Source organism: Nerophis ophidion, linkage group LG28 (assembly GCF_033978795.1).
Source record: "Nerophis ophidion isolate RoL-2023_Sa linkage group LG28, RoL_Noph_v1.0, whole genome shotgun sequence".
Lineage (NCBI taxonomy): Eukaryota > Metazoa > Chordata > Actinopteri > Syngnathiformes > Syngnathidae > Nerophis > Nerophis ophidion.
Window position 1 is genome coordinate 33,504,514 of NC_084638.1, and position 14,790 is coordinate 33,519,303.

At 40.6% G+C, this 14,790-nt stretch overlaps 2 protein-coding genes across 7 annotated transcripts in view; both read right to left on the bottom strand.

Moving 5' to 3' along the window:
• Positions 1–7,414, bottom strand: part of LOC133544914 (polypyrimidine tract-binding protein 2-like) — a 46,803-nt gene extending 39,389 nt beyond the window's left edge. For 2 of the 5 annotated variants that reach the window (XR_009804681.1, XR_009804680.1), the window contains exons 1-3: positions 6,671–7,414; positions 5,089–5,258; positions 861–882 (exon numbers count right to left, since the gene is read on the bottom strand). Coding sequence is in view for 3 of the 5 variants with exons in the window: in XM_061890160.1 (XP_061746144.1) it covers positions 861–882; positions 5,089–5,096 (30 nt within the window). In the remaining 2 variants the exon portion in view is untranslated. The remainder of the gene's footprint in view (positions 1–860; positions 883–5,088; positions 5,259–6,670) is intronic. The other 3 variants (XM_061890160.1, XM_061890159.1, XM_061890157.1) reach the window with 3 other exon arrangements.
• Positions 7,415–8,929: 1,515 nt separating this feature from the next.
• LOC133544912 (dihydropyrimidine dehydrogenase [NADP(+)]-like) overlaps positions 8,930–14,790 on the bottom strand; it is a 70,753-nt gene continuing 64,892 nt past the window's right edge. For both annotated transcript variants that reach the window (XM_061890155.1, XM_061890154.1), the window contains 2 exons: positions 13,823–13,900; positions 8,930–11,215 (listed from right to left, as the gene is read on the bottom strand). In XM_061890155.1, coding sequence (XP_061746139.1) covers positions 11,051–11,215; positions 13,823–13,900 — 243 coding nt within the window. In that variant the 3' untranslated portion in view covers positions 8,930–11,050. The remainder of the gene's footprint in view (positions 11,216–13,822; positions 13,901–14,790) is intronic.

Genomic DNA, 14,790 nt, shown 5'->3' on the forward strand with positions numbered 1-14,790 from the left:
CCACTGGAATGTAGTCTTTTCAAATGTGACTTCAGTCTAAACACAATGTGACTTTTTCATCACCTTTGACCAAGCTACATCACTGGTGTGCGCCCTAAGGACAGTCGCCAGAGGAAGTGGATATTTCAGCACAACATCCGCTTTCACTTTCTATTTAGGACGGATAAATTTTCGGTGCATCAATAGTACACAAATAATAGTCTATATATGGAATATATATTTAGATTCAGAGGAAATAGTGATTGTTGAAGGACAGGAAGTGAGACTGTGGCACATTTGTTGACATTAGTTTACTGACGCGTGTCTCCTCTAATTAACAGCCATTAAAAGATTACAACCCTTCACACTATATACTGTACATCCATTCATACTTTATATTACTTTAATTTCATGTAAAACACTCATTTTAAGGTGTTGCTTCTTTTATTTTGTAGTAGTAGTGACTTCCTCTCGGTCAACTTCCTTTGTTTTCACTTTATGGAAGTGTGCACTTATAAAAATAAGGCAGCTATGATTTTTGGGAGTTTAATTTTCAAAGTGTAGGACACATTTCTCTGAATTTCAAAAATGAGTAGCTCTGTGAATATTTGGCCAATCAGATTTTTTCAAGTAGACTTGGAAAGCTTTTTCCTTGGTCTTTGCAATTCATGTTTTTTATTAGATATTTTGCATTGAAAATATTTTCGTTACCTTCTTAATTTTATGTATGTAATTGCTAGTTTCTAGTCGCAGGTGTTTTGTGAATTTTTGGATCATTTCTGTGTGTTGGCCCCTGCCAGTCACAGTATTTTAATAACAGGACATTTCTCTGCTCAACATCAGTACAACAATTGTGTGACGGCAACAGACCAAAAGCTTACCTTCACACCAACTGCGACATCACTGCCAACGTAGAGGATGGATGCATCGACAGGGAAGGAAGATGAAAATGTAAATTCAGTACAAATAATTGTAAGCGACATCATTTGCAACATAATTGGAGATGTGAATGTCTATTCTGGTGAATCAAACACAAAGCATTCTGATGCATTGTACTTAGGGCTGGGCCATATATGGAATATACTGGATGTATTGTGGCTTTGTGTCAGTGCCATATAGAAAATGACTCTATGGTAAGTATTGGAGTATACGTTCTCAGGCAGTTGCTTTTAGCTGCTAGCATTACACTACAGGCTCTTCTCACTCTTTCTTGTCTCTGCTTCTCACGGAGACATAAAACAAGTGCACCATCTTATCTTACATACGTCACATACCGTCGCACGTGCAACGTCATACGCCCAGCGGAGAGGTAGTGACATGGGTAAGGTTAGCTGTGGCAGGTGGTGCAAGCGGAGTGGTGCTAGTGGTAATACGAGAGAAAGAAAGATGCGAATCTGGTAACAAATGGAGGAAGAAGAATCAATTCCCAAGAAAAACAGCAGGGGGTCCATCGTCTGGCGGTGGTTTGGCTTCAAGTGGGAAGATGTTGAACAGACAACCGTAATATGTCAAGTATGCGGCCAAAATGCTGCTACATTTTGTAGCATCATTTGAAAAGAGAATGAAGAGTGCAATCGAGCCTGGTGTCTTCCATTTCCACATCAACAGAACATAGTCCACAACAGAAAGAGGTAACATCCGCAGGAACCTACCACATAGTGAAGGACATACACTTATGTGATCTACTATTATGCAGCTCATTTTTATTGAAATATCTTGTGTGACATCATGCACAAAAAAAGTGCACTTGCATTTCTTATAAACTATGGTAGTGGCGTTCTGAACAAAAGTGCACTTTAATTATTTTAAACTATTGTAGTGGCATCATGCAGACAAGTGCACTTTATTTGTGGCGTTCTGTACAAAAAGTGCACTTGAATTTAGTGTTGTTTTGATATGTCATCTTAGTGACATCATCATCGGGTACTAGTGGCCCAAATTAGTTTCCTCTGCCGGGTGGCGAGTCTCTCCCTTAGAGGCTCTGTCATCTGAGAGGAGCTCAAAGTAAAGCTGCAGCTCCTCCTCATGGAGAGGATCCAGATGAGGTGGTTCGGGCATCTGGTCAGGATGCCACCTGAATGCCTCCCTAGGGAGGTAATTAGGCACGTCCAATCGGTAGGAGGCCACGGGGAAGACCCAGGACACGTTGGGAAGACTAATGTCTCCCGGCTGGCCTGGAAAAGCCTCGGGATCCCCCGGGAAGAGCTAGACGAAGTGGCTGGGGAGAGGAAAGTCTGGGCTTCCCTGCTTGGGCTGCTGCCCCCGCGACCCAACCTCGGATAAGTGGAAGATGGATGAATGGATTTTAGTGACATCATGCACTAATAACTTGTTTTAAAATGTCTCTGACCAGCTTTCCCTTTGTTTTGAAAATGACATGAATGTTTGTGCCACTGTGCCAATAAATACACTTTTAGTTGTGATTTCCCTCTCTGCATGAAAGTTTAAAAGTAGCATATATTAAAGTCCTACTGAAAGCCACTACTAGCGACCACGCAGTCTGATAGTTTATATATCAATGATGAAATATTAACATTGCAACACATGCCAATACGGCTGCTTTAGTTTACTAAATTGCAATTTTCAATTTCGCGCCAAGTATCCTGTTGAAAACGTCGCGGTAGGAGGACTCGTGCCGTGACGGCACGGAATGTAGCCGACATTTTGATCAATCACCGATCCCAGCTATAAGTCGTCTGCTTTAATCGCATAATTACACAGTATTCTGGACATCTGTGGTGCTGAATCTTTAGCAATTTGTTCAATGAATAATGGAGACGTCAAAGAAGAAAGATGTAGGTGGGAAGCGGTGTATTGTGGCCGGCTGTAGCAACACAAACACAGCCGGTATTTCCTTGTGACTCTCTTGCCACCTGCCACCGGCTGCCCCCGACCGTCGGATGCTTACACCGTGGAGGAGGGGGAAAAAAAATCTCAGCCTGGCTGCATTGCCTCGTCGAGAAACGTGGCTTCCCTCAGAGACACTGGCGGTCACCACACCAGTGGCCACACCCCTCCGACTTTCAGGTACCACCATATAATCTCACTAAAACACTAGTAACACAATAAGCAGATAAGAGATTTTCCAGAATTATCCTAGTAAATGTATCTACTAACTTCTCTGTGAGCGCTTTGAGTGTTTAGAAAAGCATGATATAAATCTAAGGTTTTTTTTGTTTTTTTTAATAACATCTGAATCGCTCCCGCTGCACTTGTCTTTTTTTTTCTTTCTTCTAGTCCTTCACTGTCACTTTTCTCATCCACGTATCTTTCATCCACGCTCAAATTAATGGGGAAATTGTCGCTTTCTCGGTACGAGTCGCTCTCGCTGCTGGTGGCCATGATTGTAAACAATGTTTAGATGTGAGGAGCTCCACAACCCGTGATGTCACGCGCACATCGTCTGCTACTTCCGATACAGGCAAGGCTTTTTTATTAGCAACCAAAAGTTGCAAACTTTACCGTGGATGTTCTCTACTAAATCCTTTCAGCAAAAATATGGCAATATGATGAAGTATGACACATAGAATGGACCTGCTATCCCCCTTTAAATAAGAACATCTCATTTCAGTAGGCCTTTAAAAGTAGCATATATGAATGCAGTATGAACATTTAATGTAGACACATGGAATCATCATACTGATGTCATTATATGCATCAAGTGTTCATTCAAGGCTAAGGCAAAATATTCACATATATATGGTGTATCGTCACATGGCTCAAACATCCATCCATTTCCTACCGCTTGTCCCTTTTGGGGTCGGGGCATGCACATATTAATAAAATAATAAACACCGCCCAGCCCTAGTTGTACTGTACTATCACATGAGATGTTGTGTTATTAGTAGGACCTATGATGAGGTTACTATTAATGTTCCGCGGCACAGTGGTTGACAAACACTGCACTAGCGTGCCGCGGCACAGTGGTTGAAAAACACTGCACTAGTGTGCCGCGGCATGCACATATTAATAAAAGGTCATACCGCCCAGCCCTAGTTGTACTGTACTATCACATGAGATGTTGTGTTATTAGTAGGACATGTGATGAGGTTAATACTAGTGTGCCGCGGCACAGTGGTTGAAAAACACTGCACTAGTGTGCCACGGCATGCAAATATTAATAAAAGGCCATACCGCCCAGCCCTAGTTGTACTGTACTATCACATGAGATGTGTTATTAGTAGGACATTTAATAAGGTTAATACTAGTGTGGTGTGGCACAGTGGTTGAAAAACACTGCACTAGTGTGCCGCGGCACACTGGTTGACAAACACTGCACAAGTGTGCCGCGGCACAGTGGTTAAAAAACACTGCACTAGTGTGCCGCTGCATGCACATATTAATAAAAGGTCATACCGCCCAGCCCTAGTTGTACTGTACTATCACATAAGATGTGTTATTAGTAGGACATTTAATAAGGCTACTACTAGTGTGCCGCGGCACAGTGGTTGACAAACACTGCACTAGTGTGCCGCGGCACAGTGGTTGACAAACACTGCACTAGTGTGCCGCGGCACAGTGGTTGACAAACACTGCACTGGTGTGCCGCGGCACAATGGTTGACAAACACTGCACTAGCGTGCCGCGGCACAGTGGTTGACAAACTAGAGAGTCAGTTAGCGTGTCAACAGGCTGCTAATCTTGGCACAAATGAGTTAGCACTTTGCTGTTAGCACCTTGGTGCTAGTACATTTCATCAAACACTTTAAACGCAATAATGACACACACATGGTAAATAAAATCTGCTTTTGTTGCAAATGCGAGAAGCGGGATGCTAAAATAGATTAGCTAGTTAGCTAGCTAGTTAGCATGTAAGCTGGAAGCTAGTTAGCTAGCTAGTTAGCATGTAAGATGGGAGCTAGTTAGTTAGCTAGTTAGCATGTAAGATGGGAGCTAGTTAGTTAGCTAGTTAGCATGTAAGCTAGGAGCTAGTTAGCTAGCTAGTTAGCAGTCCTTTGTGCTTAGCTAGCTGCTAGCATGCTAACGGCATTACGTCATCGGCGTCACGTCTAAGGCTGGCAAACGGAAAATAGAAAGACGCACGTCTACTACACTGTTGACATTTTGACGTGTTTACATGTTGACTTATTGACATATTGACATATTTACCCGTCCATTGCAGCTCTTTGTCCTCTTCTGTGCGCAGCGACTTAGTGGCAGCACAACCCCGACACAGCGCCAGCTTGCAGGACCAAGAACTCACTGGCGCCACCCGACGTCCAGGAGGCTCGCTACACTTCAACATCAACACTGGCGCCACCTCACGTTCGGGAGGCTCACTACACTTAAACATCAACAACATCATCATCTCATCGTCATCATGCTGGCATTCTTTAAAGCAGGGGTCAGCAACCTTTTTGAAAGCAAGAGCTACTTCTTGGCTACTGATTCATGCCAAGGGCTACCAGTTTGATACACACTTAAATAAATTGCCAGAAATAGCCAATTTGCTCAATTTACCTTTAATAAATAAATCTATATATATATTTAAAAAAATGGGTATTTCTGTCTGTCATTCCGTCGTACATTTTTTTTCCTTTTACGGAAGGTTTTTTGTAGGAATAAATGATGAAAAAAACACTTAATTGAACGGTTTAAAAGAGGAGAAAACAGGGGAAATTAAATTTTGAAACATAGTTTAACTTCAATTTCGACTCTTTAAAATTCAAAATTCAACCGAAAAAAAAAGAGAAAAACTAGCTAATTTGAATCTTTTTGAAAAAATTAAAAAAATAATTTATGGAACATCATTAGTCATTTTTCCTGATTAAGATTAATTTTAGAATTTTGTTGACATGTTTTAAATAGGTTAAAATCCAATCTGCACTTTGTTAGAATATATAACACATTGGACCAAGCTATATTTCTAACAAAGACAAATCATTATTTCCTCTAGATTTTCCAGAATAAAAAATTTAAAAGAAATTCAAAAGACTTTGAAGTAAGATTTAAATTTGATTCTACAGATTTTCTAGATTTGCCAGAATATTTTGGGGAATTTTAATCATAATAAGTTTGAAGAAATATTTCAAAAATATTCTTCGTCGAAAAAAACAATTGCTAAAATGAAGAATTAAATTAAAATGTATTTATTATTCTTTACAACGAAAAAAATAAATTTACTTGAACATTGTTTTAAATTGTCACGAAAGAAGAAGGAATTTAAAAGGTAATAAGGTATATGTGTTTAAAATCCTAAAATCATTTTTAAGGTTGTATTTTTTCTCTAAAATTGTCTTTCTGAAAGTTATGAGAAGCAAAGTAAAAAAATAAATGAATTTATTTAAACAAGTGAAGACCAAGTCTTTCCAATATTTTCTTGGATTTTCAAATTCTATTTGAGTTTTGTCTCTCTTAGAATTAAAAATGTCCAGCAAAGCGAGACCAGCTTGCTAGTAAATAAATACAATTTAAAAAATAGAGGCAGCTCACTGGTAAGTGCTGCTATTTGAGCTATTTTTAGAACAGGCCAGCGGGCGACTCATCTGGTCCTTACGGGCACCGCGTTGGTGACCCCTGGACTAAATACTTTCTTCCAGACCTTTAAAAACATAACATAACCTAAAAGGAGTAGGAAGAAGCATGAGCTCATCCAATCATCTCTACGCTAAACTATTCTTTTTTTTTAAATCAGATGAATCACACTTGTGAATTTGAATGAATCATGATCAATCACAGCTTTATTACTCACCTGTATCATTGAAATGAACTTCAAAAAGAGACCGATATTTTGACACGTGAGCGAGGACTGATGGCCATCTGAGCCTAAAGATCAGATGGCTTGGAGACGGTTGACAGAAAGTATTTAACAACGGTTAACAGAAAGTATTTAACAACGGTTAACAGAAAGTATTTAACAACGGTTAACAGAAGGTATTTAACAACGGTTTCCGAACCCAGCCAGGTGTAAATCTGTCCGACTGAGCCCTGATGCAGTGATCCTATCTTGGCTGCAGGGATGGGGGCCCCTTGGCATAGAACCGTGAGACCAAGGACTTGTTTTGCCAGTTTGGGACACTGACCCTGAACACTGAAGCACAACATCACAATCACTTCTTCAACATTAGCAGAAGTGCAGATTAGTCGCCATTAAAAACAATACAGGACTCTTTGGAGGGCCTTTCATTGGGGAGGACTACACCCTAGACCAGGGGGCTCCAACTCATTCTAGCTCAGGGACCGCATGGAGGAAAGTCTATTCCCACTGGACTGGACCGGACTGCTGAAATCATGGCTTGATCCTTTGAAAATAAAGACAACTTCAAAATTGTCTTACTTTGACCAAAAATAAAACGAGCAAATTCTGAGGAAAAACACCACAAAGTTAGACTTGGTCTCAGTGTGTTTACAAAGCAGCTCCACTTAGACTTGGTCTTGGTTCAACTTAGACTTTGAATCAGTGTGTTTACAAAGCAGTATCAACTTAGACTTGGTCTCAGTGTGTTAACAAAGCAGTATCAACTTAGACTACTTGGTCTCAGTTCAACTTAGACTTTGTATCAGTGTGTTTACAAAGCAGTCTGAACTTAGACTTTGTATCAGTGACAAAGCAGCTCAACTTAGACTTGGTCTCAGTGTGTTTACAAAGCAGTATCAACTTAGACTTGGTCTCAGTGTGTTTACAAAGCAGCTCAACTTAGACTTGGTCTCAGTGTGTTTACAAAACAGTATCAACTTAGACTTTGTATCAGTGTTTACAAAGTAGCTCAACTTAGACTTGGTCTCAGCGTGTTTACAAAACAGTTGAACTTAGACTTGATCACAGTGTGTTTACAAAGCAGCTCAACTTAGACTTGGTCTCAGTGTGTTTACAAAACAGTTGAACTTAGACTTGATCACAGTGTGTTTACAAAACTGTTGAACTTAGCCCTGGTCTCAGTGTGTGTTTACAAAGCAGTATCAACTTAGGCTTGGTCTCAGTGTGTTTAAAAAGCAGTATCAACTTAGACTTTGTCTCAGTGTGTTTACAAAGCAGCTCAACTTAGACTTGGTCTCAGTGTGTTTAAAAAGCAGTATCAACTTAGACTTGGTCTCAGTGTGTTTACAAAGCAGTATCAACTTAGACTTGGTCTCAGTGTGTTTACAAAGCAGCTCAACTTAGACTTGGTCTCAGTGTGTTTACAAAGCAGCTCAACTTAGACTTGGTCTCAGTGTGTTTACAAAGCAGCTCAACTTAGACTTGGTCTCAGTGTGTTTACAAAGCAGTATCAACTTAGACTTGGTCTCAGTGTGCTTACAAAGCAGTTCAACTTTAAGCACTTCTTGAATAGCATGCTGATGTTGGAAGGTTCAACATTAAAGCTGTGGATCAAGTGTGTCCTCAAACTGCCGCATTGGTGACATCCACGACTGCCACAACACATTCATTTATCATCATTCAATTATTACAATTACAATATAATCAAAATGATACCATGGTAGCCAAATTAGAGGTAACATAACTACAAACTAAACCAACATGAACATAGTAGATTTAAGCATAAAAAAATATTACAAGCACAACAAATGTACAAACACACATTTTTACAATGGAGTTCAGGGTGGGCATCATGCTGTCAACAAATTGCATGGAATTTTAACTACAAACATGAAGGTCAAGTTGACTAAGTCTTAGCATCTTACCGTTGGACACACCTAACTTTGGCGTATGTGTGCTACCAACTTGTTTTCCCTGTCCCCAGACTGAGCCCCCCTCCATAGTTATTCAAAGACTTCGAGTTCACCATTTTAGGTAAGTAGCGAGCCATCAGCGTTACTTTTCTGTCACTCTGTCTGCTCTTCAACGGGTTTGTGCTGAAAATGAAATGGCGTTGAACTTGTGCAACCATGACAAACTTCCTTCTTTCCTTCCTAAGCAACAAGAGCGATCGCTAATTAATATTTCATTCATATTAGCGGGTCAGATCATAATTAGACGTTGGTAGAAGAACAGTCAAGCACAGGAAAGATGTTAGGTTGGATACTTTATTGGTTCCCAATGAAATTGTAACATCTGATAGAAAACTCAATTAGGCCCAATAATATCTTCAAAATAATCAATGTACTGTAAATCATTTTTAATCAACAGGTTTGATTGATAGAAAAGTAACTTCAAACCACTTCTACAAACATTCCCACGAAGAACAATTAAACCACTAATTGGCACATGTGGTGCTGCTCAAACATCTTCAGGAGCACACATTCTTTTCCTAACTGATCAAGGGACTAGTGCCGTCTTTTACTGCATACAAGTCCTAGTCTTTTACTGCATACAAGTCCTAGTCTTTTACTGCATACAAGTCCTAGTCTTTTACTGCATACAAGTCCTAGTCTTTTACTGCATACAAGTCCTAGTCTTTTACTGCATACAAGTCCTAGTCTTTTACTGCATACAAGTCCTAGTCTTTTACTGCATACAAGTCCTAGTCTTTTACTGCATACAAGTCTTAGTCTTTTACTGCATACAAGTCTTAGTCTTTTACTGCATACAAGTCCTAGTCTTTTACTGCATACAAGTCCTAGTCTTTTACTGCATACAAGTCCTAGTCTTTTACTGCATACAAGTCCTAGTCTTTTACTGCATACAAGTCTTAGTCTTTTACTGCATACAAGTCCTAGTCTTTTACTGCATACAAGTCTTAGTCTTTTACTGCATACAAGTCCTAGTCTTTTACTGCATACAAGTCTTAGTCTTTTACTGCATACAAGTCTTAGTCTTTTACTGCATACAATTCTTAGTCTTTTACTGCATACCAGTCTTAGTCTTTCACTGCATACAAGTCTTAGTCTTTTACTGCATACCAGTCTTAGTCTGTTTCTGCATACAAGTCTTAGTCTGTTTCTGCATACAAGTCTTACTATTTTACTGCATACAGCATGCTAATGATTCATGCTAGCTTTTTAGAAAATAATACAAATGTGTTTTTTACCTGATCAAATATTAGCATGCTAACATTTCTGCTAGCTTTTTAGCTAATGTTTTAACCTAAACATCATGATTTTTTTAACTTGCCACCATCTTGCTAGTATACTAAAGTCTCTTACAATAGCATGCTAATGTTAGCATGCAAACATTTTACGCTAGTTTTTTTTTGTGTGCTTATTTTGTATGTTTGAACCTAAAAATCATGGATTTGGATACTGTGTGCCGTCCTGGACGTACGCCGGCTTCGAACCTGGCCAGAGGTTCAGGAAACAGACAGTAGGCCCATCAAATTTTCCGCAGGAATCTTCTAGTTTTCAATTAATATGCTGTGGCGAACAATGCTAACAACAACACGAGCGGCTAATCCCAGCGCTAATCTATCTTCACCAACAAAATCAAGCTGACCAACTTTTTGACGGACTCCATCTTCAACTCCTGTCTCATACATAAAAAAATAAAAATAAAACATGTCCACATGGGTGAGACTTTTGCGCGAGCGATGTCGTAGCAGTCACGCTAACGAGACTGCTTTCCACAATCAACAACTAAGTGGAGAGGAAGTCTTTCATTTGACATCAGTAACAGCTTTGACGGGATCAATGTGGAATGTCGACAACACTGAATGCTAACGACAAATGCAAGGGATGGTAGCTACGAATGTCAAGTTGATCAAGTTTTTGCAGAACAACTTACGCTCGTGGTTTCGGCACATGACATTTTAGTCCTAACTTAGCTCACTTCTAACTTAGCTGAATTATCCAGGCTGTGACAAAGTACTTTAACATCCTGGCCGTGTTTTACCAGCCGGACAAAGGTCATAGCTTGATGGATCCTCTGCATTACCAGAGTCCTGTAATCAAGGCTACTAAGGTAATTTCCTTATTTACCTAATCCCCAGTATGGGTGAAACGGGTGTAAAGGTGACTATATGGATGCTATTTTCATGCCTAATTATGTTTATCCACTTATTCAGAAAGTCGTACACAGCTCAACTACGACAATATGAGGTAAAATAAAATGAATCCTACTTTGCGGAAGTTTGTTTACTACAATCAGGCCTGGAACCAATTGGTTGGGATAAAGGAGGGACGACTGTCCTGTGACATATCACGACAACAAACTATGTCTAAGGCCTGAAACGGTGATATTTTAGTCGACTCTTGTCCTTCAACAGACAGGACTAACGGGCACACCCCTCTTGGGGTGGTAGGGGGTTGTCCTGGTAACCATCTTGATGCAGTCTATGATTGGACAGACACTCAGGCACAGAGTGCACCCGGTACAGCTGTCATTTACAGCCGGAAGGTGGGTCTCCGGATCGAAGGTAATAGCCTGTAAAGACAATAAACAATGGCCAATGAACAACTTATCTTACTCACAGGCCTCCATATATTTTAAAATGTTGACCCTGAAATACAGTAAACAAATATGAGAACAACTGTTTGGTCCAGATAGGTGATACACTGCAAACAACTCTCAGTCCTCTAGTAGCCTCAGGTGTTTTGCCAGGTCTAATCCAGTCTTTCTGTCGGTCTTCCTCTTCTGCAGCTTCCTTGGAAAGGTCCTTTGCAGGGTAGTCTTTACAAGACCTGATGCATGTACTTACCACATACACCTGTGTTTCTTTACAGCTGTGAGTAGGGTCCGATTGCTTCCTTGAGCTTTCTGCGGACCTCGTCCTTTGTAATCTGGTCTGTGTCGTGGATTCCCAAGATCTCTCTGCAGCATCACATTTCCATTGCCAACATCCTCTTTTCAAGTTCTATTGTCAGTCTCCAGGTTTGGCAGGCATATTAGAAAACATACAGATGTATTTTGGTTCGCAGACTGATGTTCTTGAGCTGTTGTTTTAGTCAACTCTGCCGCAACCTCAGGTCTGGAGTCTCCGTCTGAAAGGATGGATCCCAGATATCTGAAGGTCCTCACACTTTCAGAACTGATGCTTTGGGTGCTATCGGTCATGAGTTTTGTTTTCTCAGCACTTATGAATGATGCCACTTTGTCAAGATGTGTCTATGGATGTTCTCATTCATCAAGTCAGTGTCATCTCAGAGCGTTCAATCCATCACAACTGGACTGATGGATTTGTACAGAAGACGTTTCGCCTTTCATCCAAGTAGGCTTCATCAGTACATGCTCACAGACTTAGATTGGTCACATCTAGTCTTGGACTTAGATTGGTCGGATGTAGTTTACCGGCCTGGTGCCAAAACCCCAATACCAGGAAAGTCCGCCTGAGCAAGGATGGGTTCGCCCTATCGTAGTGAGAAAAATAACTGTTGGGAAGCAAACAAGCAATCCTACTGTCAATCCAAGGACAGTCATTGAAGTGGGAGCTCCCCTCGTTAGCATTGAGGTATTGTGTGGTAAAACCATCGTTGTGGATCGCTAACAGCCCAAATTGGTCTGAATCAGGACCAGAATGTTTCTAACTCCTGTTATTTGTTGGAGGCTAAATTGCAGAGGATTTGTCAAGATGGTCAACCAAGCTGGCCAGGTACTGGTCATCAATGTCATCTGTAAATCTGAGATTTGTAGAAAGTCTTCCTCCAATGGAAATTGTGGCGTCGTGGTCTTCCAAGGCTACTTCCATGATCCTTTCTAAGAACAATTTGAAAAGAATGAGAGAGGCGGCATCACTGACGTACTCCGAGGGTAGTGCAGACCCAGTCGCCGAGTTGTTGTTCAGAAGGGCGGCACTTGTGGCTTTGTCCTACAGCTGCTTTACGAGTCGTACTAGGTTGGCATTGATGTTGTACTTCCTCATGGTGCATGCTAAGGCCTTTTTGAAGTTGACAAAGAGTTGGTAGAGATCTGGAGATATCCTTCACAGGTTATTCTTAGCTCAAACCCCCTGAAACCTGCTTGTTCTTCAGCAATAAGGACCTTCATTCTGTTTAGAATGATCTTCAGCGTCACTTTGCTTGGGTGATGGATCAAGCTGATGATGTTGAAGATTTATTTTCAATGGCAGCGGTAGTCATACTCCAGGTGTTGCAGATAGCATTTAGGGTGGTGGTCATCGCCTCATCTCTTGCTTGCACCAATGTTGTGTTTTCCTGCTGGCTTCCCCTCTTTGTCTTCCTTGCATAGTACAGACTGCCAGCCTTCATTCGGTGTTTCTTGCCAGCCGTTCAGTACTGCTGGATCTCCATCGAGCTGATGCTTGTAGAGCTAACCGGAATATTCTGTCCATTTGTCCAGAAGATACTTTCCTTCTGCAGGGCATTGATCTGCTTTGTCCTGAATGCTGGTTGGCCCTCCCTGATTCTTCCCAGCAGGCACAAGACATCAATACAACGTTGATTATACTTACTTGTTCTTTAAAAACTGACTTCCAAACAAGGTTGCAAAGTAGTTGTATTAGTAAATTGAGACAACGTTGATGGTTGGGAAATGACCACATGTCAATAGTCAAATCAACGTCAGAACCGGACATTGATTAAACGTCTTCAAAAAGCATGTTGATCCAACGTTAAGTTCAGTAGCTCAAAGTCAGGACCTAATTCAACAAGTTCCCAACGTGGTTTCAATGTCTTGTGTCTGCTGGGTTTATACTGGACCACTGCAAACTACAACCATGATAGTATAACATTCCAACGTTAAGTTTGAGTAGCTCGATGTCAGGACCTAATTCAACAATACTGGACCACTGCAAACTACAACCATGATAGTAGAACGGTGTAAAGGCAGACATTGCTACTGTATTGCTTCTCATAGCTCATAGGCCTTACCAATTGGTGGTTGGTAAGGCCGGTGTGTACATACCCTGACCTGATGCCAGCTGAGCACAAACAAATATGAATCTGTTCCTCGCAGTGTCCCCGAGCAAATAGAACCTTAGGCCACGACCCGTGTGGCCTAGAGCTAAAAGCACCACTGCTCCTGAAATGTCAAAGTAATGTTCAGGTCACATTCCTGAGCGGCGCCCAGATCTACCTGATAGCCCGAGTCGTTGCAAGTCATGTAGCATTTCCCACAGTTGATACACATCTCTTCATCTATCACAGCCTGGACCTGTTCAGGACAAAGGAGATGATCATAAGTGCACCGTGTTTATGAAGGAGAACCTACTCAAATGTTCCACCTCTCAAAATGAATGCATCTCATGAATAAACCTGTCAAAGTCTTAAATCAGAGGTGCCCAAACTTTTTTTCCATTGAGGGCCACAGACTAACACATTTTGGTAGTTTTCACCTTCAAGACCTGTACAGTATACCAGTAATAATAAAGTACTGCGGTAACAATGAGTTGTAAACGGTACTATACTGACTATGAAAAATACTGGTGTTACGTTGCTGAGCCAAGCAGGATGTTGAGTGTGTCAGCGCACACACACCCACAGAACGCACAAGCAGACACAATGTGGAGGAAACATGGCAAATAAAGGCAATTCTACTGGTGAGTAAGGTGAAGTACAATATGAAGGTATTTGGACTTCAAAACTACCAATAAAAACTACAATTATACTGGTTTATAAGGAGTGTGTGTGAAGTATTTGGACTTCAAAACTACCAATAAAAACTACAATTATACTGGTTTATAAGGAGTGTGTGTGAAGTACCAAATGGAAGTATTTGGAGTTCAAAACTACCAATAAAAACTACAATTATACTGGTTTATAAGGAGTGTGTGTGAAGTACAACATGGAGGTATTTGGACTTCAAAACTACCAATAAAAACTACAATTATACTGGTTTATAAGGAGTGTGTGTGAAGTACCAAATGGAAGTATTTGGAGTTCAAAACTACCAATAAAAACTACAATTATACTGGTTTATAAGGAGTGTATGTGAAGTACAACATGGAAGTATTTGGACTTCAAAACTACCAATAAAAACTACAATTATACTGGTTTATAAGGAGTGTGTGTGAAGTACAACATGAAAGTATTTGGACTTCAAAA